The sequence below is a fragment of the Pelophylax lessonae genome, assembly GCF_965119305.1.
Source record: "Pelophylax lessonae genome assembly, chromosome: 8".
Lineage (NCBI taxonomy): Eukaryota > Metazoa > Chordata > Amphibia > Anura > Ranidae > Pelophylax > Pelophylax lessonae.
In genome coordinates this window covers 293,952,475-293,979,683 of record NC_138775.1, presented here as the reverse complement: position 1 = coordinate 293,979,683, position 27,209 = coordinate 293,952,475, and the positions used below count along the sequence as shown (strand labels likewise).

Below are 27,209 nucleotides of genomic sequence, written 5' to 3'. Positions count from 1 at the left end.
GGAATGGTGCTCGGAGGTGGGACCAAGGAATGGTGCTCGGAGGTGGGACCAAGGAATGGCGCTCGGAGGTGGGTAGGGGGTGGAACCAAGGAATGGTGCTCGGAGGTGGGACCAAGGAATGGTGTTCGGAGGTGGGTAGGGGGTGGAACCCAGGAATGGTGCTCGGAGGTGGGACCAAGGAATGGTGCTCGGAGGTGGGACCAAGGAATGGTGCTCGAAGGTTTGTAGGGCCAGAGAAAAGGAGTAGCTCGGAAAGAGGGGAGTCCCTGCACCTATTGTCTGAGAAAAAAAGCCCTGTATATATATATATATATTTATATACACATAACAGTATATATACACACACAAATGTCTTAAGATAAATTAAGGGTCACATCTCATTTTACCGATCAAATACATTTCCATATTGCCTCCACCCATATTTCATACAACTTGCTATACATACATATACTGTACATCCCGTTTGTTACATACACCGATCAGCCATAACATTCAGACCACTGACAGGTAAAGTGAATAACATTGATTATCTCATGACAATGAAGTTGATTTACAAAAACTGGAGAGTGCAGACTTTGGCGCAGTTGTGCATGGTAGCCAATCAGCTTTATACTTCTGCTTGTACAATAAAGCTTCGACAAAATAACCTGGAAGCCGATTGGTTTCTATGCAGAGCTGCACCAGATTTTGCTCTTTTCAGTTTTAGTAAATCAACCCCTATCGCATCTGAAAAAGTAAGTGGGAAATTCTGTATGTTGTCTCCGAAGGTGATGTGTTGAAAGCAAAAAAAATGGCCAAGTGTACGGATTTGAGGGAATTTAACAAGGGTCAAATTGTAAGATCAAGATGACTGGGTCAGAGGAGCAACTCCAAAACTACAGCTCTTGTGGGAAGTCTGCAGTGGTTAGAAGCAACCAAAAGTGGTCCGAGGAAGGAAAACCGGCCAACCAGCGATGGGTTATGGGCAGCCAAGGCTCACTGATAGAGGTGGGGAGGGAAGGCTCATTGATGGAGGTGGGGAGAGGAAAGCTCATTGATGGAGGTGGGGAGGGAAAGCTCATTGATGGAGATGGGGAGGGAAGGCTCATTGATGGAGGTGGGGAGGGAAGGCTCATTGATGGAGGGGGGAGGGGAAGGCTTATTGATGGGGGTGGGGAGGAAGGGCTCATAGATAAAGGCGGAAAGGGGAAGGCTCATTGATGGAGGTGGGGAAGGAGGGCTCAATAATATAGATGGAGAGGGAAGGCTCATTGATGGAGGTGGGGGGGGAGGCTCATTGATGGAGGTGAGGGGGGCTCATTGATGGAGGAGGGGGGGAAGGCTCATCGATGGAGGTGGGGGGAAGGTTTATTGATGGAGGTTGGGAGGGGAAGGCTCACTGATGAAAGTGGGGAGCGAAGGCTCATTGACGGAGGTGGGGGAAAAGGTTTATTGATGGAGATGGGGAGGGAAGGTTTATTGATGTAGGTGGGGAGGGAAGGCTCATTGATGGAGATGGGGAGGGAAGGTTTATTGATGGAGGTGGGGAGGGAAGGCTCATTGATGGAGGTGGGGAGGGAAGGCTCGTTGATGGGGGTAGGGAGGGGAAAGCTTATTGATGGGTATGGGGAGGGGAAGGCTCATTGATGGAGATGGGGAGGGAAGGTTTATTGATGGAGGTGGGGAGGGAAGGCTCATTGATGGAGGTGGGAAGGGGAAGGCTCATTAATGGAGGAGGGGAGATAAGGCTCGATGATGGAGTTGGGGAGAGAAGGCTCATTGATTGAGGTGTGTGTGTGTGGGGGGGGGGGGGGTGGGGGTTGATTGATGGAGGTGGGAAGAGGAAAGCTCATTGATGGAGGTGGGGAGGGAAGGCTGGTCTGTGTAGTCTTATCCAATAGAAGAGCTACTGGAGCTCAAATTGCTGAAAAGGTGAATGCTGGTTCTGATAGAAAGGAGTCAGAACACACAGACAGAGCATCACAGTTTGTGTATGGGTCAGGGTGCCCATGATGACCCGTATCCACAGCTAAAAGTGCCTACAATGGTAATGTGAGCAGCAGAACTGGAGCAAAGAGCAAGGTAAGAAGGTGGCCTGGTCTGATTAATCAAGTTTTCTCTTCCATCATGTGGATGGCCGGATGTGTGTGCGTCACTTACCTGGGGAAGAGATGGCACCAGGATGGGAAGTAGGCAAGGCAGCGTAATGGTTCATCTAGTGGGGTCCAACCCTCCATGGGTCAGGGCTGTTTTGGTGACAAAAGGGGGGCCTACATAATGGTATGGCTAATCAGTGTACGTTTCAATTGTTGAAAGAAGATCATTACGATACAAGGTGGTCGGTGAATTAAGGCTGGATGCGTTTCACAGACAATTTTGCTTCTTCAAGCAGCAATGGAAATATATATCATATACTTGTGACCCTCAGGGACTGCAGGGGAAAAAAAGGGCTCATGAGCAGATATAGAATAAAATTACTCCTTAGAAGCCTAAATGGGGTATTAGTTAACTTAGATATAAGGATCCCTCCTCATATACTCCCGAAGGTCCAATATTGATGTTGCTCTTGCCCGCAGGAGTGACGCTCTCGCTCGTCTCCCGCTGAGAACATGCAGGAGCAATATATAGATTGCATAAAAAATAATTTTTGAAGGACAATATCATCAAAAGAAAGTCTTGTTTATCCTAAAATAAAACAAAATAAAAATTTTTCAGAGAATTTCCATGAGGCGGATGTGAGGAAAATAACCCAAATCCAATGGTGGAAGACGCCAGTCCACCCTATGGTGAATGGGCCATAGCATCCGCAACGCGGAAGGTTAACCACTTGCCGACCGCCGCACGACTATCTACGTCGGCGGTCAGCCCCTCACAGGCAAACTGACGTAGGTCTACGTCGCTTGCTTGTGAGGGTCTAGGGAGCGAGCGCGCGCTCCCGCTCCCGCGTGGTCACGGACCCCCCCGCGCGTGTGACCAGCGGACCCGATGTCCGCCGGTCACTCGGCGGGGGAGAGGGAGAAAGTCAGGCGGCTTGTGTAAACAAGCCACCTGTCATTCTCCCCTGTGTATGAGAGATGATCATACGGTTCTACTATGTAGAACCGTTGATCACTCTGCATACAGCTGAAGCCACAGCCAATCACAGTAGAAAGCACGCCCCTAGGGACACACACAGCCCCTCCCTCTCAAATAAAGTTAACCCCTTCACTACCAGTGTATTTTTACAGTAACAGTGCATATATATAGCACTGATTACTGTAGTAATGTCACTGGTAACCCCAAAAGTGTCAAAAATGTCAGTCAAGGGTCCGATCTGTCCGCCGCAATGTAGCAGTACCGCAAAAAAGAATCGCAGATCGCCGCCATTACGCGTTAAAAAAAAACAACAAAAATGACAAAAATCTTTCCCTTTGTTAGTAAACGCGATAACTTTTGCGCAAACCAATCAAAATACGCTTTTTGCGATTTTTTTTTTACCAAACATAGGTAGCATAAATCAAATTGGCCGAAAATGTTAAAAAATTTTGATTTTTACATTTTTTTGGGGGGGAATTTCATATAAAAAAATGTGAAAAATATTGCTATTTTTGCAAAATTGTCGCTCTTTTTTTGTTTATAGTGCATGATCAAAAAATCGCACAGGTGATCAAATACCACCAAAAGAAAGCTCTGTTTGTGGGAAAAAAAAGGACGCCAAATTTGTTTAGATACAGCGTCGCACGACCGCGCAATTGTCCGTTAAAGTCACGCAGTGCCGAATCGCAAAATACCCCCTGGTCAGGAAGGGGGTAAAATCTTCCGGGGCTTAAGTGGTTAAAGGAGCAGGTAGGAGGGGCTGGCGGGATTTTAATGGTGTCATACAAAGACTTATAGAAACAGACGTATAAAAATTAGAAAATTTATTATTGAATCAAGACAAACATTTTACATGTAAAGTCTTGTGGATGGACATGGATCCCCTCTACTACCAATTTACCGGATGTTCTGTTTTTTTTGAAAATTTGCACTTTTCCATGTCCTATCTGTTACAATACATCTTCACTTGCTGTATCATGTGTTCTCTGAATGGGTGTATTCATCCCGTTTCTTGAATTTTTTAATGAAATGTTTGTCTTGATTCAATAATACATTTTCTATTTTTTATACGTCTGTTTCTATAAGTCTTTGTATGACACCATTAAAATCCCGCCAGCCCCTCCTACCTGTTCCTTTGACCTTCCGCGTTGGCCCATTCACCATAGGGTGGACTGCCGTCTTTCACCATTGGATTTGGGTTATTTTCCTCGCATCCGCCTCATGGAAATTCTCTGAAACATTTTTATATGTTCAATTGGGATGAAGGTGTCTTTACACATGGATTTAAATATGGCCATATAGCAGTTTTTTTTTTTTTATAAAATAAAACAACGTGTATTTTTTTGTTATTAAAGTATAACTAAAGGCAAAACTTTTTTTTTTTTTTTAGTTTAGGATGGAGTGCAGAGGAAAAAAAAATAGAAGGGAAATCTTCTGATAAGGACACTAGTTCTGGTGGCAAACAGGGATTGCCTCACTTTGGAAGGATTCCCTCTTACATCCTGTTTGGCAATCTCCCCAAAGAGACACAGATGGCAAAAAAACACAAGCATGACAAAGGTTATACCAAGAGGTGCCCCCCCCCCCCCCTGACAAAGGTTATACCTAGAGTAGAGCTGCACGATTAATCGTATGAAAATCGCGATCTCGATTCACCCCTCCTGACGATCTAACCCTGAAATATGCTCGATTCTTTGCATAGCTGCATAGCAGAGAGAACAGCTGTGGAAAAAAAAAAAAAAAAAGCCTCCCGGCAAATGCTTATCAGCATTAGTCTCCCAGTAACTATAAACAAAATGATTACATTGTATCTTTTCCTTCCCTCTGCCAGGGAGAAAGGAAGTTTAACCTCTTAAAGACTGGATCTTTTTCTGACATTTGTTGCTTGCAAGTTAAAATCATTTTTTTTTTGCTAGAAAAGTACTTTGAACCCCCAAACATTTTATATATTTTTTTTAGCAGAGACCCTACAGAATAAAATGGCGATTGTTGTAATATTTTATGTCACACTGTATTTGCGCAGCAGTCTTTCAAACGCAATTAATAGACTTTAATGAATAAAAAAAAAACGTAACAGTAAAGTTATCCCAATTTTTTTTTGTTACACAGAGAATCGTGAGAGAATCGTGATCTTTATTCCAAGCTAAAAAATCGTGATTCTCATTTTGGCCAGAATCGTGCAGCTCTAACCTAGAGGTGCCCCCCCGACAAAGGTTATACCTAGAGGTGGGCCCCCCCTGACAAAGGTTATACCTAGAGGTGGGCCCCCCTGACAAAGGTTATACCTAGAGGTGCCCCCGCCCCCCGTTCGGTTGGCACCAGAACTCCCGAACAGAGAAAAAGTTCTGATCCGAACGGCGAACCCTATTAAAGTCTTTGGGACCCGAACTTGAAAAATGAAAAGTACCCATTTTGAAGGCTTATATGCAAGTTATACCCCATGCCACAATTAGGGGGGGCTGCTACATCCAGAAGGTTTTTTATCTTAATGCATAGAATGCATTAGGATAAAAAGCCTTCTGACTTTTCAACTCCTTTAACAACAAGCTTATCACTGAGCCTAAATAGGCAAAGCTTTGCCCAATTTAGGACTTAGAACGCACTGGGAGGCGATGTCCGGGCCGAATGCTCGGCCTGAACCGTTTGCCTAACTCTAGTCATAACCCTCCCTTTATCCAAAGTGAAAAAAAAAAGTTTTGCCTTTAGTTCTATAATAAAAAAGTTATTGTTGAATAAACAAATCCATAACAGAAATGTAAAAATTGCTGCTCTCTATAAGGGGGTATACAGGGGTGGGAGCTGACCTGGTTAATATATTTCCTCTTGCAGTATATTTTGGAAAAATAAATGTACCTTTCTCTTAGAGTCGTTGTAAACCTCTGAAATTAAAAAAATTAACACAGCATATCCTTCTATAGTGTGTACTTGCCTCATTTCACGGTGTGTCACTTCTGACAATTAATGTCGACACCAAGCAATCCCGTGAGACAACCGCCCCAACCCCCCCAGAACACAGCAGGTGATTGACAGCCTCAGCCATGCATGTTTCCCTATGAGACTGTGTATGAGGGGTGTCCATTCCTTCCACTCATGTCTCAGGTTACACTGAGCTCTCCTCTCTGTGTTCTGCAATGTATGACATCAAATCCTCCCCCCCTTCTGTGTAAATGCTTGACTTTCAACAAGAGAAGACTGCAGATAAACAGGTACAGCTTATGTAGGAGGATTTGTTTCATCTCTGTGTATCACCTGGGGCCAGCCACTTCACTAGGTATATGGAAGGGTTTACAACCACTTTAATTCATCTTGTCTTTTAGAGGCCTGGGACACAAAGTCAAGTACAAATGGACCAGCAAAGATGCTATTACATAAAATCTGGACCTTCAGCTTTACAAGGTACTAACAACACAAGGCTGAAATAAAAATGCATCAATATTTGTGAAGCCTGTTCAAAATTGAAAGTTTTTTTTTTCTTGGCCAAACTAGAACAAAGCTGAGACGGCTTCATGGCAGAAAACATCCTGCATGCTAAAGAGTTTTACTCTTGCATTTAAAAAGGCCCCAAGGACAAGGGGCAGCCTAGAAGCTGGTTTCAGAAGCAAGAAGGCTCTGCAGGGTTGGTGTGCGAGGGATTATAGGGAAAAAAAGCTAAAGAAGGCAAAGGACTAAAAAACAGGTGGGCATATTCAGCAAAGGGTCAGGTGAAGGAAGAAAAGCATGTTGGAAGGCAATATCCTTATCCAAAAAATGAGGAGAAATGTCGTTTAATAAACCTGGATCCTGGTTTTTCAGGGGTTGGCAACATGGGGGAAAACAGAATTCCGGGTATGGATATTATTACATAGAAATATTGGTCCAGTTTGGATCAAAGTAACTATGCATATACCTGTGGGATCTCTCTAGAACAGCCATTCTCAACCTGGGTTCAGTGACTGACCTCCCATCTGGTGGTGCCTACATAATTCTATCAGACGGCGCCTTCATAGTGCTATCTGATGGTGCCTCCATAGTTCTACACTTGATCTTAGCCAAAAGGACCAGAAGCGATTGCCTCTATAGTTCTATCAGGCGGCGCCTCCATAGATCTATCAGACGGCGCCTCCATAGTTCTATCTGACAGCGCCTTCATAGTTCTATCTGATGGCGCCTCCATAATGCAATCTGATGGCGCCTACATAATTCTATCAGAGGGCGCCTCCATAGTTCTATCTGACGGCGCCTCCGTAGTTCTATCTGACGGCGCCTCCATAGTTCTATCTGACCGCGCTTTCACAGTTCTATCTAAAGGCGCCTCCATAGTTCTATCTGAAGGCGCCTCCATAGTTCTATCTGACGGCGCCTCCATAGTTCTATCTGACGGCGCCTCCATAGTTCTATCTGACGGCGCCTCCATAGTTCTATCTGATGGCGCCTCCATAGTTCTATCTGATGGCGCCTCCATAGTTCTATCTGACGGCGCCTCCATAGTTCTATCTGACGGCGCCTCCATAGTTCTATCAGACGGCGCCTTCATAGTTCTATCAGACAGTGCCTCCGTAGTTCTATCTGATGGCGCCTCCATAGTTCTATCTGACGGCGCCTCCGTAGTTCTATCTGACGGCGCCTCCATAGTTCTATCTGACGGCGCCTTCACAGTTCTATCTAAAGGCGCCTCCATAGTTCTATCTAAAGGCGCCTCCATAGTTCTATCTGAAGGTGCCTCCATAGTTCTATCTGACTGCGCCTCCATAGTTCTATCTGACTGCGCCTCCATAGTTCTATCTGACGGCGCCTCCGTAGTTCTATCTGACGGCGCCTCCATAGTTCTATCTGACGGCGCCTTCACAGTTCTATCTAAAGGCGCCTCCATAGTTCTATCTGAAGGTGCCTCCATAGTTCTATCTGACTGCGCCTCCATAGTTCTATCTGACTGCGCCTCCATAGTTCTATCTGACGGCGCCTCCATAGTTCTATCTGACGGCGCCTCCATAGTTCTATCTGAAGGCGCCTCCATAGTTCTATCAGACGGCGCCTCCATAGTTCTATCTGACGACGCCTCCATAGTTCTATCTGATGGCGCCTCCATAGTTCTATCTGACGGCGCCTCCATAGTTCTATCTGATGGCGCCTCCATAGTTCTATCAGACGGCGCCTTCGTAGTTCTATCAGACAGTGCCTCCGTAGTTCTATCAGACGGTGCCTTCATAGTTCTATCTGATGGCGCATCCATAGTGCAATCTGACGGCGCCTACATAATTCTATCAGACGGCGCCTCCATAGTTCTATCTGATGGCGCCTCCATAGTTCTATCTGATGGCGCATCCATAGTTCTATCTGATGGCGCATCCATAGTTCTATCTGATGGCGCCTCCATAGTGCAATCTGATGGCGCCTCCATAATTCTATCAGACGGCGCCTCCATAGTTCTATCTGATGGCGCCTCCATAGTTCTATCAGACAGCGCCTCCATAGTTCTATCAGACGGCGCCTCCATAGTTCTATCAGACGGCGCCTCCCTAGTTCTATCTGAAGGCGCCTCCATAGTTCACTCTGAAGGCGCCTCCATAGTTCGATCTGACGGCGCCTCCATAGTTCGATCTGACGGCGCCTCCACAGTTCTATTTGACGGCGCCTCCATAGTTCTGACGTCGCCTTCATTCCATAGTTCTATCTGACGACGCCTCCATTGATCTATCTGGCAGCGCCTCCATAGTTCTATCTGATGGCGCCTCCATAGTTCTATCTGGCAGCGCCTCCATAGTTCTATCTGAAGGCGCCTCCATAGTTCTATCTGAAGGCGCCTCCATAGTTAAATCTGATGGCGCCTCCATAGTTCTATCTGACGGTGTCTCCATAGTTCTGACGATGCCTCCATAGTTCCAGGTCCAATACCACTTGCTGCTTCCATGACTGTAAGGGAGTCATTCTAGTCAGTAGTCTAGTCTAGTAACGGGGCATTCTTCCCATTTACCACCACCAACATAAAAGGCATTTTCCCAATAACCACTTATAGACTAATCTCATCAGAGATCCCTGAGAATTTTTTCAAGGGTTCCTCGGGGTAAAAAGGTTGAGAAAGACTGCTCTAGAAGCTGTAAATACCTGTAGTAGACGCTGCTACTCCAGTGATCTCTACTAGGTTCCAGGTCCCATGTTGTGCGGCTGTATTTACGGTCCCCTTGCCTTCCTGTAGGAGGCAGATCTATTCTAGTGTGGTCAGTGTGTGTCCCTTTAACTTCTAATAAGATCTATAGAATGCCCTGTCTGTAGTTCTGTAATCATCCTAAATGACCCCCTACTGGGCCCATACTGATTGACGGCAGGTATGGACTATATGCCATATCTCTAAATCCACCATGCAGAAGAGGGATCTGAACAGAGCTGTAGAACATGTAGAAACGTGCTTATGATGTCACAGTCTGCTTGGTAATCTCAGACTTCACATAAGCTTTATTGAGCCTAAAGTCCTGCTCTATTCACAAACATGGCTGCCATATTGCTAAAGTCACAGGTCGACAATAAAGAAGTACTTTCGTTTTTTTGAGACCTTTTAAAGAGTAACTCCACTTTTGTTGAGAAAATAAAACCCTCCCCTCCGGGTGATCTCTGTATACAGCAGGGATTTTACACTTTATTGCAGATTCCTACCTTTTGCTAATTTGAAGAAATAGCCGTTTGTTTCTCTGTGTCCATGTGGAACATCAATGTGAATGATCTTAAAATTATCAATCGGCTGCTGCACTTGCAGGACTCTCATGAGGAAAGTATCCCAGACATCTCAAGAAAAAGGATATTTTTGTTGCAGGGGGTGCCTAAAATCTGATTTGCATCTTATGCCTTCATTTCCACTGAGCGGTACGGTTCAGGTCGGTACGCTACGCAATTTTTCCATTGTCAAAAGTTGTGAATGGTACCCTAATTCCGAACCGTACCGTACCACTTTTTTGGGACCCTTTCGTTGGGGTACCAAGCACATTAGTACCATACAAACAGGGTGGAGCTACACTGTTAAGGTACTGTTTTTGCTGAGGTACTGTTGGCGATGGAAACGCAAGCCTGATCAAGGTGTACTGTTCCGAACCGTACTGAACTGTACCGAACCGAACCGTACCGCTCAGTGGAAACTAGGCATTAGTGCAGATTTCTGGGAAAATCAGTGAGCCAATCACACAAGCAGTAAAGGACGTATATATGGGGGCGCTCTGTATACCATCTGTGTACAGAACATTTCCAGGGGTCCATATTGCATTGTATAGAGCAGGGGTGGGGAACCTTTTTTCTGCCAAGGGCCATTTGGGTATTTATAAAATCATTCGGGGGCCGTACAAAATTATCACCTTAAAAATGTGCCTGTTATATTTGGTCAAACATTTAACTCACCCCTAATGTGATGGCTGCAACTGCTTCTCTTTGGTGAGGTGTGTGATGTTATCTGGTATTGATGATGTTGCTACTCGCAACTGGTTTTCCAGCTTTACGTCGGTCAGTCTGGAGTGCAGTCGACTCTTTGTGATGGTAAATTTTGAAAATAACTGCTGGTGGGTACAGCTGGCTGGTACTGCTGGTGGGTACAGCTGGCAGGTACTTCTGGCTTGTACTGTGCTGTGGGTACTGCTGGCTGGTACTGCTGTGGGTACTGCTGGCTCAGGCTGGTATTGCTGGCTGGTACTGTGGGTACTGCTGGCTCAGGCTGGTACTACTGGCTAGTACTGCTGGCTGGTACTGCTGTGGGTACTGCTGGCTCAGGCTGGTACTGCTGTGGGTACTGCTGGCTGGTATTGCTGTGGGTACTGCTGGCTCAGGCTGGTACTGCTGGCTGGTACTGTGCTGTGGGTACTGCTAGCTGGTACTGCTGTGGGTACTGCTGGCTGGTACCATTGTGGGTACTGCTGACCCTGGCTGGTACTGCTGTGGGTACTGCTGATTCTGCTGTGGGTACTGCTGGCTCTGGCTGGTACTGCTGGTTCTGCTGTGGGTACTGCTGGCTCTGGCTGGTACTGCTGTGGGTACTGCTGGCTCTGGCTTATACTGCTGTGGGCACTGCTGGTTCTGGCTGGTACTGTTGAGTACTGCTGGCTCTGGCTGGTAGTGTTGTGAGTACTGCTGGCTGTGACTGGTACCGCTGTGGGTACTGCTGGTTCTGGCTGGTACTGCTGTGGGTACTGCTGGCTCTGGCTGGTACTGCAGTGTGTGCTGCTTGTGGGAAAAGCGCTGGAGGAAGAGGCGATGTTTCCTGTATTGTTCACAGGCGGAGTGCATTTGATATCACTCCGTCTGTGACTCACTCAGACTGTCAGAACAGAGACGGAACTATACAGGAAGTATCAGCTCCGTTATGACAGATCAGCTGAGAGACACAGACAAGCTGCATGGGGGGCCAGACCAAATGACTTCAAGGGCCGCATACGGCCCCCGGGGCGTAGGTTCCCCTCCCCTGGTATAGAGAGTTACAGAGCTGCAGATTGAAAAGGAAAGGTCATTTTTATTAATATTCAATTACAATATGATTTGTGGTGCAATTATATATGTTATATTATTATTTTTGCTATTTTCTTCCCACAATAGTGGAGTTATCCTTTAAATTACGTCATCTCTGACCACAACAGAACATACTAATGAACTGCCTAGATGTGTATTCATATGGACCGTGACTGCCGGGAAAGTGAGTCACTGCCCAATGTGCATGTTATTTCCCTTTGGGCACAACCCCCTCCCCTCCCCTCCCCCTATTGTGCCTGCACCCAATGTAATGTGGGTCTGTGAGTTATTTCCAGTATTCCACGATATATCATACATCATCTTGAATTGAATTGGTTTACAAAAAGCTTCCGTGAGCTGTAAAACCACATCAATGCCTCCCAACATGGCTGCCATATGCAAGGAAGGGCGGCATAATGTCGCTGCAGTAGAGAGCGAGGAGGTACGCAAAGAGGAAAGGAGGGAGCGAGGTGGGGGAGGAGGGGGTTCATTGTACCTGGGCCTAAACTGTGTCCAACGGAGTCAAAGGCATGTAGCATAGAATCTGTAACACAAGAGGATAAATTCAATCCTTCTCTCTCTGGAATGTGGCGGAAGTCACAAATAAAGTCACATATGGAAATCAGAATACAGTTTATCGCTAAAAACAAAAGAATAAATTAGTATTCCATCACATTTATTTTTAATATGCTTTATTTTGACCCACTGCAGATACTGGATGTGCTGGGAGCCGATGAAGATGGAGGTCTTCTATCTGGACCAGCTGAAGGTAAATAACATCCATGACGAAGAATTCCAAGTATAGATACACTATAGCAGTAATGGCGAACCTTGGCACCCCAGATGTTTTGGAACTACGTTTCCCATGATGCACATGCACCCTGCAGTGTAGTGGAGCATCATGGAAAATGTAGTTCCAAAACATCTGGTGTGCCAAGGTTCGCCATTACTGCACTATAGTGTCAAAAGTTTTGGGACGCCTGCCTTTACACGCACATGAACCTTAATGGCATCCCAGTCTTAGTCCGTAGGGTTCAATATTGAGTTGGCCCACCCTTTGCAGATATAACAGCTTCAACTCTTCTGGGAAAGCTGTCCACAAGGTTTAGGAGTGTCTATGGGAATGTCTGACCATTCTTCCAGAAGAGCATTTGTGAGGTCAGGCACTGGTGTTGGACTTCTTGGTCTTATTCATCTCAAAGGTGTTCTATTGGGTTCAGGTCAAAAAAGGACTGGTTGGTGAAATAGGGAGTTAATGGTTAAGACCACATCCCAAGACCGAAAAACAAAGAAGAGAACCCCCAATGGGACTTTTTAGGTCTTAGACAATCATCTACTGCTAGTTACAGCAGTGAAGAAAAAGTAATAATGGTATTATGTAAAAAATGAATTTTATTCCAAAAGTTATAAAAAGGACAAAAAACACATACAATAAACCATATAAAGACAAGACAGTTGGGTGGCCAACCCTAAAATGACCACATCGTGTAAATATAAGGTACAAATAGTGAATCAACCAATATAGCGTTGTAATGGATACACCCAATTTGTAATGGATACACCCAATTTGTAATGGACACAACCAAATTTGGGTGCATCCATTACAACGCTATATTGGTTGTTTCGCTATTTGTACCTTATATGTAAACAATGTGGTCATTTTAGGGTTGGCCACCCAACTGTCTTGTCTTTATATGGTTTATTGTATGTGTTTTTTGTCCTTTTTATAACTTTCGGAATAAAATTCATTTTTTTCATAATACCATTATTACTTTTTCTTCACTGCTGTAACTAGCAGTAGATGATTGTCTAAGACCTAAAAAGTCCCATTGGGGGTTCTCCTCTTTGTTTTATTGGGTTGAGGTCAGGCCAGTCAGGTTCCTCCACCCCAAACTCGCTCATCCATGTCTTTATGGACCTTGCTTTGTGCACTGGTGCGCAGTCATGTTGGAACAGGAAGGGGCCATCCCCAAACTGTTTCCACAAAGTTGGGAGCATGAAATTGTCCAAAATGTCTTGGAATGCTGACGCCTTAAGATTTCCCTTCACTGGAACTAAGGGGCTAAGCCCAACCCCTGAAAAACAAAACCACACCGTAACCCCCCCTCCACCAAATGATTTGGACCACAAAGCAAGGTCCATAAAGACCTAGATGAGCGAGTTTGGGGTGGAGGAACTTGACTGGCCTGCACAGAGTCCTGACCTCTACCCGATAGAACACCTTTGAGATGAATAAGAGAGAAGACTGCAAACCAGACCAGTCAAGTTCCTCCAAACCAAACTTGCTCAACCATGTGTATATGGACCTTGCTTTGTGCACTGGTGTGCAGTCATGTTGGAACAGGAAGGGGCCATCCCCAAACTGTTCCCACAAAGTTGGGAGCGTGAAATTGTCCAAAATGTCTTGGTATGCTGACGCCGTAAGAGTTCCCTTCACTGGAACGAAGGGGCTAAGCCTAACCCCTGAAAAACAACCCCACACCGTAACCCCCCCCCCCACCTCCACCAAATGATTTGGACCAGTGCACAAAGCAAGGTCCATAAAGACATGAATGAGCGAGTTTGGGGTGGAAGAACTTGACTGGCCTCAACCCAATACTATGTAATGGTTTAACCTTAAAATACGTAAGGGGTTCTTCACTGTCAGAGCAGTAAGGATGCGGAATTCTCTTCCACAAGCAGTGGTATCAGCAGGGAGCATCGATAGTTTCAAAAAACTATTAGATGGGCACCTTAAAGACCACAACATACAGGGGTATACAATGTACAACATACAGGGGTATACAATGTACAACATACAGGGGTATACAATGTACAACATAGAGGGGTATACAATGTACAACATACAGGGGTATACAATGTACAACATACAGGGGTATACAATGTACAACATAGAGGGGTATACAATGTACAACATACAGGGGTATACAATGTACAACATACAGGGGTATACAATGTACAACATACAGGGGTATACAATGTACAACATAGAGGGGTATACAATGTACAACATACAGGGGTATACAATGTACAACATACAGGGGTATACAATGTACGGTTAACAGCAAACACACACACACACATCATAGGTTGAACTGGATGGACTGATGTCTTTTTTCAACCTCACAAACTATGTAACTATGTAACCCGAAAGAACACCTTTGGGATCATTTAGAGTGGAGATCGTGAGCCAAGCCTTCCTGTCCAACATCAGTGCCTGACCTCAGAAATGCGCTTCTGGAAGAATGGTCAAAATTCCCATAGACACTCCTAAACCTTGCGTAAAAAAGTGTAAAGGGAAACGGGGCTATTCCGGTGCTAGACAACCCCACTCAAAGTGACACCATCAGCAAAAATTTATGAAAACATTAATTTTATTTGTATCAAAGAGTAAAATTACAATTATGAATACTCATATGTCATACACAGTAATATAGTGAAACATACACAAGTAAAAATGACCTCTTCCTCAAATGATAACCGTGTGCCCAAGTGCAAGTCAGAGGTCAGGGCAATCCGATGCATTTCGCCTTAATGGCTTCCTCAGGGATATTGGGCAAAGAGGGCTCACAGTGTCAGTTTAACCTCCCTGGCGGTATTCCCGAGTGTGGCTCTGGGTTAATTTTCAGTACCAAAAGTGGTAACCCCCGAGCCACACTCGGGATTACCCCAGAATGTTACTCAGCTTCCCTGTAATCCCCCGTCGTCCTCCCCCGCCGTCCTCCCACAGTCCTCACACTCTCTACCCGCTCTGTGCTCAGCCGATTGCCGACACTTGCCTTCCGGTTCCCTTCCCTGCGATCCCCCGTCGTCCTCCCACAGTCCTTGCACTCTCTCCCCGCTCTGTGCACAGCCGATTGCCAGCACTTGCCTTCCGGTTCCCTTCCTTGCGATTCCCCGTCATCCTCCCTGCCGTCCTCACACTCTCTACCCGCTCTGTGCTCGGCCGATTGCCGACACTTGCCTTCCGGTTCCCTTCCCTGCGATTCCCCGTCGTCCTCCCCGCCGTCCTCACACTCTCTCCCCGCTCTGTGCACAGCCGATTGCCAGCACTTGCCTTCCGGTTCCCTTCCCTGCGATTCCCCGTCGTCCTCCCCGCCGTCCTCACACTCTCTCCCCGCTCTGTGCACAGCCGATTGCCAGCACTTGCCTTCCGGTTCCCTTCCCTGCGATTCCCCGTCGTCCTCCCCGCCGTCCTCACACTCTCTCCCCGCTCTGTGCACAGCCGATTGCCAGCACTTGCCTTCCGGTTCCCTTCCCTGCAAGCGTTGTGACACAGAGGGGTGGTACCGGCGGCAAATTCAAAAGTGTAAATACGCCAAATGAGATGATAGAAAGCTGTGATCGGATTACACTGTATCATCCCATTTCACCACAGGATTTCACCTGGTGACTTTTCCAGTGCCCTGCCTGCGCTTTTCCAGTTCTTTGTGCCTGGAAAATAGAGAACGACCATGGCGTCCAAAAAGCGTTAAAGCGTTTTTTTTTGCGACAAACAGGAAAACAGCGACAGCGAAACTGAGTTACTTGAAGAACTGAGCGATAGCGATTGGTGGGAAAATTTGGTCATCAGGTACGGAAAGTGACGACAGCGATGATTCTGATGTCTCTTTCTGGCACATCGCTTGTGGAATTTTGGAAATTTATCAAATGATTCTTCAGAATTTCCAACGCTTTATATTGCTGAACATTATCTCATAGTCGGAATCCTATTTTGTGTGGTTGGGACGCCTGCGATTTTTTTTGTCCTTCACTGTTTTTTTCACCAAGTTCATTATATAACATTTTTTGCACTCAGCACTGTGCACCTTTTTTAATTCATCTTATGCATTTTATTATTGAGTTTTCAGCTCACATAAACTTGAATAATTTTCCGTATTTAAGCACTGTGCACTTTATGTATGCATGAAGGGATATATTTTGTCTATTATATGTACTTTTTATAATGTATACATATTTATTATCAGTTTGATAACAGAGCACGAACACCTTTTATCATTAATATTTGTATTATTTGAAAAACGGACATCAATGCATCTCTCTATAAAAACAGAAGATCATCCGTTAACAAATGTTTTCATCCGCTTCCGTCAATGTCCATTTTTTGGAACGGATGAATGCCCTATTTTTCATCTGATTAAAAAAACAGATCGGATGAAAAAGGGATGTAAACGGACAAACGGTCCGTTTTTCATTGGTAGTGGAGGTAAAAATGGATGAAAAATGGATGAAATAATGGATGAAAAACAGATGAAAAACAGATGAAAAACGTATGAAAAACGTATGAAAAACAGATGAAAAACAGATGAAAAACAGATGAAAAACAGATGAAAAACGGACATCAATGCATATCTATGTAAAAACGGATGATCATCCATCCGTTAACAACCGTTTTCATCTGCTTCCGTCAATGTCTGTTTTTTGGAACGGATGAATGTCCTATTTTTCATCCGTCAAAAAAACGGATCGGACGAAAAACGGAAAAAAACGGACAAACGGTCCGTTTTTCATTGGTAGTGGAGGTAAAAAAAAACGGATGAAAAATTGAAAAAAAAAACGGATGAAAAAATGGATGAAAAACGGATGAAAAACAGATGAAAAAACGGATGAAAAAACGGATGAAAAAACGGATGAAAAACGGATGAAAAAACGGATGAAAAAACGGATGAAAAACGGATGAAAAAACGGATGAAAAAGGGATGAAAAAACGGATGAAAAACGGATGAAAAATAGATGAAAAACAGATGAAAAACAGATGAAAAATGGATAAAAAAAATGGATGGAAAACGGATGAAAAACAGATGAAAAATGGATAAAAAATGGATGGAAAACGGATGAAAAAATGGATGAAAAACAGATGAAAAACAGATGAAAAACAGATGAAAAACGGATGGAAAACAGATGAAAAACGGATGAAAAACTGATACAAAATGGATGGAAAACGAATGGAAAACAGATACATTTTGACGACTGAACTGATGAATTGAACGCACCGTATGTGTGAAAGGGGCCTTACACTCTATAGCTCCTGCTGGATTTTGCCTCTAATCCCCTTGTGGAGGCGCCATTTGTGGATGGACATTTTATAGTTACACAACCAATCACATTGCTACAACATTTTTATATGGATTATAAACTGGAGGATTTATGAATAAATGGTTGTGGAACGAATCATCTGAGTTTCCATTATTTCATATGGGGAAATTTGATTTGATATACGAGTGCTTTGCATTACAAGCATGTTTCCAGAAGGAATTATACTCCCAATCCAAGGTTTTACTGTACTATGAGCTCCCCGTATGTGAAAAGTCTGAAAACTTTATTGATCTCCCAGCTCTTATCAATATTTCACATGCTGCAGTGCAGGATCAGAGATCAGTCCGCTAATTCCCAAATTAGGATAATCCTTTTTTTAAACCCAACTATTTATTTTATCACTCGTCAGATCATTTCTATAAATACCCTTCGCTGGTTTCCAAATGTAAGCCGCAAAATAAATCGCAGGCAAAACAGAACGGGGAAGATTTATGGGCTGCTGAAGACTGAAAATAATAGACACCGAAAAATACTAAATACTATCTCTAACCAGAAGCAGAATGTAAGCCGGTGCGGAGAGTGCCGGCCTTCAATGTTACATTGGTTGTAATCCACAGACATGAAACATGAACAAAGCATATCCCTCTATACAGGGCCGGTGCAAGGATTTTTGCTACCCTAGGCAAAATAAAAAAATAAATAAATAAATAAATAAAAAATAAATAAAAAAAATTGCCGCCCCCTGGAGGCACCCTGTAGTGCCCCTCTCCCTCCCACCCCCCATCCCAAGTTGCTGAAGGGGTTAAAACCCCTTCAGTGACTTTCCTCGGCGCTGGATCAGGCTCCGCCTACTCTCCTCCCCCGCCGACGTCAGCCGGCGGGCAAGACCAAATGCAAATGGCCGCGCACACGCATTAGACCTCAACATAGCAAAGCATTATTCAATGCTTTCCTATGGGGATTTCGGCGACGCTGGAGGTCCTCATCCTGATTCCGGGGGCAGGATCCCGCCCCCCCCCCCCTGCTAAGTTGCGCCCTAGGCGGCTGCCTAGATCACCTTACAGATAGCGCCGGCCCTACCTCTACAGTGTGTACTGGTCTCAGTCCTTCCTCTGATATCAGCATGAGTCACTTCGTGCATGTTTGACACCAAGAGATAAAAAGATGATAGGGGAGGGAGCTCCAGCACACAGCCTGTGATTTACAGCCTTAGCTCTGTTCCTGTGAGGTGTGTGTGCCCTGCAGAGTGTAACTTCAGCTCCTTGCCCCATTTTTATTTCAGAACTCTCAGACAAGCTTGATAAATTCAGCACTTTGAACAGCTGTTGAGAAGAGAAAACTGCAGATGAACAGGTACAACTTATGTAGAAGGATTTTTTTTCATCTCTGTGTCTCACCTGAGGCCAATCATTTCACTGGGTATAGGTGAGGGCTTACAGCCACTTTAACCCCTTCAAGCCTAAGCCTTTTTTCTGACACTTGTTGCGAGTTAACCACTTCTGGACCGGAAGATTTTCCCCCTTAATGACCAGGTCATTTTTTGCGATTCGGCGTTATTTTAACTGAGAATTGTGCGGTCGTGCGACGCTGTACCCAAATAAAATTGATGTCCTTTTTTTCCCACAAATAGAGCTTTCTTTTGGTGATATTTGATCACCTGTGCAATTTTTACTTTTTGCGCTATAAAGAAAAAAAAAAGCGTAAATTTTGAAAAAATAACAATATTTTTCACATTTTTTTATATGAAATTCCCCCAAAAAAAAAGTAAAAATCAAATTTTTTTAACATTTTTGACCAATTTGTTTTCTGCTACATATGTTTGGTAAAAAAAATCACAATAAGCGAATTTTGATTGGTTTGCGCAAAAGTTATTGCGTTTACTAACTAAGGGAAAGATTTTTGTCATTTTTGGTGTTTTTTTTTTTTTAACGAGTAATGGCGGCGATCTGCAATTTTTTTGGGGGACTGCGACATTGCGGCGGACAGATCGGACCCTTGACTGACATTTTTGACACTTTTGGGGGTACCAGTGACAATACTACAGTAATCAGTGCTATACATATGCACTGTTACTGTAAAAATGACACTGGCAGGGAAGGGGTTAACTTTATTAGTGATCAAGGGGTTAAGTGTGTCCCTAGGGGCGTGCTTCTAACTGTAAAGGGGTGTGGCTAGTGGTGTAACAACAGAGACATACGATACTACATAGCAGGACCGTATGATCTCTGTTCTTACACAGGGGAGAATGACAGGTGGCTTTGTTTACATCAGCCGCCTGCCTTTCTCCCTCTCCACGGGGAGATCGCGAGTGAGCGGCGAACATCGGGTCCGCCGGTCACTCGCGTGGACTGCTTAGGGAATGAGCGGGGGTGGGAGCGCGCCTCCGGCGGCGCGCGCTCGCCCCCTAGAGCCTCACAGGCGAGCGACATAGTCCTACGTCACTTTGCCTGTGAGTGGCTGACCGTGCGGCGGTCGGCAAGCGGTTAAAGTCTGTTTTTTTTTGGTTGAAAATAACAAACATGTTATACTCACCTGCTCTGTGTTGTGGTTGTGCACAGAGCAGCCCCGTTCCTCCTCTTCTCGGGTCCCTCACTAGCGCTCCTGGCCCCTCCTTCCTGCAGCTTGCTATGGGGGCACCCAAGCTAAGCAGCTGCCTTGTGTGTCCATTCAGATGCTGCTCAGCCCTGCCCCTTCTCTCTCCTCATTGGCTTACGGTCTTTGAATAACAGCAGCGACATAGGTGCCTGCTGTGTGTCTCAGCCAATCAGGAAGAGTTATGGACAGCCGAGTTTCTCGTGCAACATCGCTGGATCAAGATGGGGCTCTAGAAATTATTAGGGGGGCTACTGGACACAGAAGGCTTTTTATCCTAAGGCTGCATTCACATGTCAGCGTATGATCGCGGGCAGAACCGCCGCGGTTCCGCCCGCGATTCGGAGATTTATTGCAAATCGCGGGACGCCTAGCGTTGCCGTTGATTTGCAATAGCCCCCCAAACGCCGAGCGATGTTGCCGCGATTTACGCCCACCGAATCGCGGCAACATCGCGCAAACAAAATCGCGGGACGCAATACGCTCCGAAAAAGTACAAGAGCTTCTTTGGAGCGTATTGCGTCCCGCAATTTTGTTTGCGCGATGTTGCCGCGATTCGGCGGGCGAAAATCGCGGCAACTTCGCTCAGCGTTTGGGGGGCTATTACAAATCAACGGGCAACGCTAGGCGTCCCGCGATTTGCAATAAATCTCCGAATCGCGGGTGGAACCGCGGCGGTTCTGCCCGCGATCATACGCTGACATGTGAATGCAGCCTAATGCATAGAATGCACCTTGTAGCTGTTTATCTGAAGCCCTCTCTCCTTTACAGATTCCCTAAGCCCGCACTTTACACAGCATCTCTCTCTGCTCCTAAAGGCACGGGGCAGGCTCCTTGATGCCACACACTGCACAGCATAGAGCAGGGAGGTGAGTGTAATCTGAGACCTGAGAGGAAGGAAAGGAAACACCCCCCCCATCTACACAGTCTCATAGGGAAACATGCACAGCGGAGGCAGTCACCGTCTGTGTGCTGGAGGGAGGAGAGTGCAGATAGGAACCACATTGAAAAGAAGCAAGTACACACTATATAAGGATTTTCTCTGTTCATCTTTTATTTCTGAGGTTTACAACCACTTTACGTAACGTAAGCTTTTATATCCCACAGGCCAACGCCATATTCAGAGCCGCGGGTTTATACCTGAGACTGTCCTTTCATCATTGTTGCTGAATACCTGATATGAATATTCATGTGATTTGAAGCCTGATCTCCATTAGTGATGCAACCAGATCATCATATATTGAGTCCTGACACAATGATACACCCAAGCCAAACAATGCAAGATATAAAACACCCAGCAGGCTTCCAAAATTTGCAAGGGGATGGCATCATATCAGTGCTAACGTGCCAACAGCAGCTGTTTGCTTTAGAACAAGGAAGGAACAATCAATAATACAGATTTGTCAAATCAAGGAGGTTGTGACATACACTTTATTACCAGAAGTATTGGGACGCCTGCCTTTACACGCACATGGACTTTAATGGCATCCCAGTCTTAGTCCGTAGGGTTCAATATTGAGTTGGCCCACCCTTTATTAACCGCTTGCCGACCGCCGCACGTCTATTTACTGCGGCAGTCAGCCCCTCACAGGCAGAGCGATGTAGTACTACGTCGCTAGTCTGTAAGGGTCTAGGGAGCGAGCGCGTGCTCCGGGAGGCGCGCTCCCGCTCCTGCGCGGTCACGGACCCCCCCCCCCGCGCGTGATCATCGCTGCAGAGGGAGAAAGGCAGGTGGCTGATGTAAACAAGCCGTCTGTCATTCTCCCCTGTGTAGGAATAGTGATTATACGGTTCTACTATGTAGGACCGTTGATCACTGTTCCTACACCTCAAGCCACAGCCAATCACAGTTAGAGTCACGCCCCTAGGGACACACATAACCCCTCCCTCTCAAAAAAAAGTGAACCCCTTCACTGCCAGTGTAATTTTACAGTAACAGTGCATATGTATAGCACTGATTACTGTAGAAATGTCACTGGTACCCCCAAAAGTGTCAAAAATGTCAGTCAAGGGTCCGATCTGTCCGCCGCAATGTCGCAGTACCGAAAAAAAAAATCGCCGCCATTACGCGTTTTAAAAAAAACAACAAAAATGACAAAAATCTTTCCCTTTGTTAGTAAACGCGATAACTTTTGCGCAAAATACGCTTTTTGTGATTTTTTTTTACCAAACATATGTAGCAGAAAACAAATTGGCCAAAAATGTTAAAAAATTAGATTTTTACATTTTTTGGGGGGGAATTTCATATAAAAAAATGTTAAAAATATTGTTATTTTTGCAAAATTGTCGCTCTTTTTTTGTTTATAGCGCATGATCAAAAAATCGCACAGGTGATCAAATACCACCAAAAGAAAGCTCTGTTTGTGGGAAAAAAAGGACGTCAAATTAGTTTAGGTACAGCGTCGCACGACCGCGCAATTGTCCGTTAAAGTCACGCAGTGCCGAATCGCAAAAAAGCCCCTGGTCGGAATGGGGGTAAAATCTTCCGGGGCTTAAGTGGTTAATAATCCTCCCCTCTTACCCCTTTGTGTTTGATCGCTGCTACTGGGATCGTGCAATAATTATAATTGCCTACACTGGCCTACATGCACCAGTTACTGCATTCCCCATGTAACTAGCCTCGATTATTCAACCGGGGTTGATGTTTTATCCCATTGTGTCTTGCCTTGTTTTTAACCATGTTATGTCACACCTATCCACACCGTTTTTGTAATTATTGGCTCATGTGCCTTAATAAAGTTTCATTTTCTGATTTTCACCCACCTTGGTGTCCATAGTTGACTCTTTTCAGGGGGGACTCCTAGTCTCCCTATTTTGTAGTTTGATTAAATGTGACAGTTAGCCTTCCCGGCATGCTGGGAATATAAATGCTTTTTTATTAAACTGTTAACCACTTGCCGACTGCTCACTAGAGCACTACGGCAAAAGTGGCTCAATAACGTCTAGTACTACGTCACCAGACATTCCCCTTTCTCGGCGGCACGCGCGCGCCGCCGGAGGCTCGCTCCCACTGTATTCAGTCACAGCGGGAGTCGGGCCAGGGGAGGAGCGGTGGCCATCGCCGCTGCTCTTCCCCGATCGTCGGGGAATCGAGTGTGGAGATTACACAAGCGGGCGGATCTCCTAAGTGACAGGCAAGGTCAGATTGCAGGGTTCAGCATAGCTGAACCCTCGATCTGTCCCTGTGTCACTCAGTCACCTCCCCCCACACATGTCAGTAAGCACCAGGCATACATTAACCCCTCCCTCTCCAATAAAATTAACCCCTTCCCTGCCAGTGTCATTTTTACAGTAACAGTGCATATGCATAGCACTGATTACTGTAGTAATGTCACTGGTACCCCCAAAAGTGTCAAAAATGCCAGTCAAGGGTCCGATCTGTCCGCCGCAGTGTCGCAGTCCCGCAAAAAAATCGCAGATCGCCGGCATTACTCGTTAAAAAAAAAAAACACCAAAAATGACAGAAATCTTTCCCTTAGTTAGTAAACGCAATAACTTTTGTGCAAACCAATCAAAATATGTTTATTGTGATTTTTTTTACCAAACATAGGTAGCAGAAAGCAAATTGGCCAAAAATGTTAAAAAAATTTGATTTTTACATTTTTTTGGGGGGGAATTTGATATAAAAAAAATGTGAAAAATATTGTTATTTTTTCAAAATTTACGCTCTTTTTTTGTTTATAGCGCAAAAAGTAAAAATCGCACAGGTGATCAAATACCACCAAAAGAAAGCTCTGTTTGTGGGAAAAAAAAGGACGTAAATTTCGTTTGGGTACGGCATTGCACGACTGTGCAATTGTCAGTTAAAGTCGCACTGCGCCGAATCACAAAAAGTGGCCTGGACGTAAGACAGCAAAATCCTCCAATGGTAAAGTGGTTAAATCGATGGGGTTACCTACGCTTTAAGGTATGATTAGCAAATATAGTTATGGCCGATTTATAGCACAGATACCTCCTACGTATAGAGTGATTTGTCAAGCTGTCCATCTAAAACCTCTGGTTTATAGAGCAGATTCATCCAAAATATAGAGACATTTATTCAACTGTCCATGCAGAGCCTCTGGTTTATAGACCAGATACATCCTAAATATAGAGCCATTTATCCAACTGTCCATGCAGAGCCTCTGGTTTATAGACCAGATACATCCTAAATATAGAGCTAGTTATCCAACCATATATCCAGAGCCTTTGGTTTATACACCAGATATATCCTAAATATAGAACCATTTCTCCAACTGTCCATCCAGAGCCTCTGGATTATAGACCGGATACATCATAAATATAGAGCCATTTGTCCAACTGTCCATCCAGAGCCTCTGGTTTATAGACCAGATATATCCTCAAAATAGAACCATTTATCCAATTGTCCATCCAAAGTCTCTGGTTTATAGACCGGACACGTCCTAAATATAGAGCTAGTGTGGCCTCTTTGGAGACTTGGACACAGTTTGATCCCCTTGGGGGTGTCTGGTCTCTGCAGCGGTCCTCGTGTTACGTTATTTGCCTTGACCCCTCCTAACATTTCTAAAACTAAGTCTGGGCTGGGATGGACTTACTTTAGTCTCATTATTGGACTACCTGCTTTAATTGTTTCACATGGATGTTCTATCTCTATCTGAATGTAAATCTGTAATGTGTACATGCCTTTTTCATATGTTCCATGAGCATCTGGCTATTGTTGCATCTTCCATGTTACGTTGTTATTATCGACTGTATCCTTTTCGCGTGTATGTGTGTATGTTCCAACTATACATCCAGAGCCTCTGGTTTATAGACCGGATACATCCTAAATATAGAGCAATTTCTCCAACTGTCCATCCAGAGCCTCTGGTTTGTAGACTGGATACTTCCTAAATATAGAACCATTTATCCAACTGTCCAGCCTCTGGTTTATAGACCGGATACATCCTCAATATAGAGCCATTTATCCAACTGTCCATCCAGAGCCTCTGGTTTATAGAACAAAAAAGTCCTAAATACAGAACCATTTATCCAACTGTCCATCCAGAGTCTATAGTTTATAGATCAGATATGTCCTAAATATAGAACCATTTATCCAACTTTTCCGTACAGAGGCTCTGGTTTATAGACCGGATATACCCTAAATTTAGAGCCATTTGACTAACTGTCCACCCAGGGACTCTGGTTTATAGACTGGATATATCCAAAAAATAGAGCCAATTATTCAACTGTCCATCCCGAGCCTCTGGTTTCTAGAACAGATACCTCCTAATTATAAAACCATTTATCGAACTGTCCACCCAGTGCCTCTGGTTTATAGACTGGATATATAAAAAAAATAGAGCCATTTATTCAACTGTCCATCCAGAGCCTCTGGTTTATAGACCTGATACATCCTATATATAGAACCATTTATCCAACTATCCACCCATGGACTCTGGTTTATAGACTGGATATATCCTAAAAATAGAGCCATTTATTCAACTGTCCCTCCAGAGCCTCTGGTTTATAGAACAGATACCTCCTAATTATAAAACCATTAATCGAACTGTCCATCCAGAGCCTCTGGTTTATAAACTGGATATACCCTAAATTTAGAGCCATTTATTCAACTGTCCACCCAGGGCCTCTGGTTTAGAGAACAGATACCTCCTAATTATAAAACCATTTATCGAACTGTCCACCCAGGGCCTCTGGTTTATAGACTAGATATATCCAAAAAATAGAGCCATTTATTCAACTGTCCATCCAGAGCCTCTGGTTTATAGACCGGATACATCTTAAATATAGAGCCATTTATCCAACTGTCCATCTACAGCCTCTGATGAATAGTCCATAAACTGTCTAAATATAGAACCATTTATGAGAATCTATTAGTATTACCTGGTTAGAGATGGTTTGGGGATAGTAACGCAGCTCTGGATGGACATTTTCATAAATTGTTGTATTTGTGATTATAAACCGGAGGTTTTGAAAAGAAATGATCACCAAAGGTTATGTGACCACAGGGTCATTACATGTATACTGACCATCACCATGGCTCTTGGAGGTCAGATCTTTATATTTTACAACAAAAAAAAATGTTTTTCAGCATCTTACACAACTCACTATGGTCTAAATTAACACAATTTTATCACAACTTTGCAAACATAGGAAATAATTTATGATTACATCACCTATGCAAATATACTTGGCATGGCTGTATATTTGAGATGTCTTTGAAATTACCAGCAAGATTCCGACATTGGCATGGGGGACCGCAGGATATCCGTGTAGATGTTATGAAATCCTAGTTAATTTCACGATCTTAAGGGAATGGTTGCTCCGGAACAAGGAAGGAACAATCTTTATTTGTTTGATCGATGATGTTATGACATACTGTATACCAAATAAATCTCATCTTAAAGCCCTACATTGCCCAATTACAGGATAGGCCTAATGTGGGTATACATTTCTATTTCAGATCATGAAGTTTTATTTTAATTTTATTTATTTTTTCTTTTGCTTTTATAAATATTGAGAATGATATGGCTAAAAAGTAGGTAAAAATAAAAATGTGTACTGATCTGGTCATGTTTAGTCTCTTAGATGCAACACCCATAGAATGTATCACCAAAAATGTCTAGTCAAACTTTATGAGCCCCTGAAGAACCCTTAAAATAATTTTCAGGTCACAGGGAACCACTGCTAAAACCAATAAATGGAGGTCAGCAGGGAAAATGCCCCTTAGATTTGGGATCAGTGGGAAGAATGCTCCTTACATTGGTGGTCAGTGGGAAGAATTCCCCTTCCATTGGCGATCAGTGGGAAGAATGCTCCTTACATTGGTGGTCAGTGGGAAGAGTGTCCCTTACATTGGTGATCAGTGGGAAGAATGCTCCTTACATTGGTGGTCAGTGGGTAGAATGTTCCTTACATTGGGGGTCAGTGGGAAGAATGCTCCTTACATTGGTGGTCAGTGGAATGAATGTTTCTTACATTGGGGGTCAGTGGGAAGAATGTTTCTTATATTGGAGGTCAGTGGGAAGAATGCCCCCTTACATTGGTGATCAGTGGGAAGAATGCCCCCTTACATTGGTGATCAGTGGGAAGAATGCTCCTTACATTGG

The 27,209-nt window shown here is 44.4% G+C and overlaps 1 protein-coding gene across 5 annotated transcripts in view; it reads right to left on the bottom strand.

The window, feature by feature from the left end:
• Window positions 1-27,209, bottom strand: part of ST3GAL3 (ST3 beta-galactoside alpha-2,3-sialyltransferase 3) — a 742,392-nt gene that overhangs the window by 403,770 nt on the left and 311,413 nt on the right. For 3 of the 5 annotated variants that reach the window (XM_082265014.1, XM_082265013.1, XM_082265016.1), the window contains exon 3: window positions 12,008-12,055. The exons of the other annotated variants lie outside the window; for them this stretch is intronic. In XM_082265014.1, coding sequence (XP_082121140.1) covers window positions 12,008-12,055 — 48 coding nt within the window. The remainder of the gene's footprint in view (window positions 1-12,007; window positions 12,056-27,209) is intronic. 5 annotated transcript variants of the gene reach the window in all.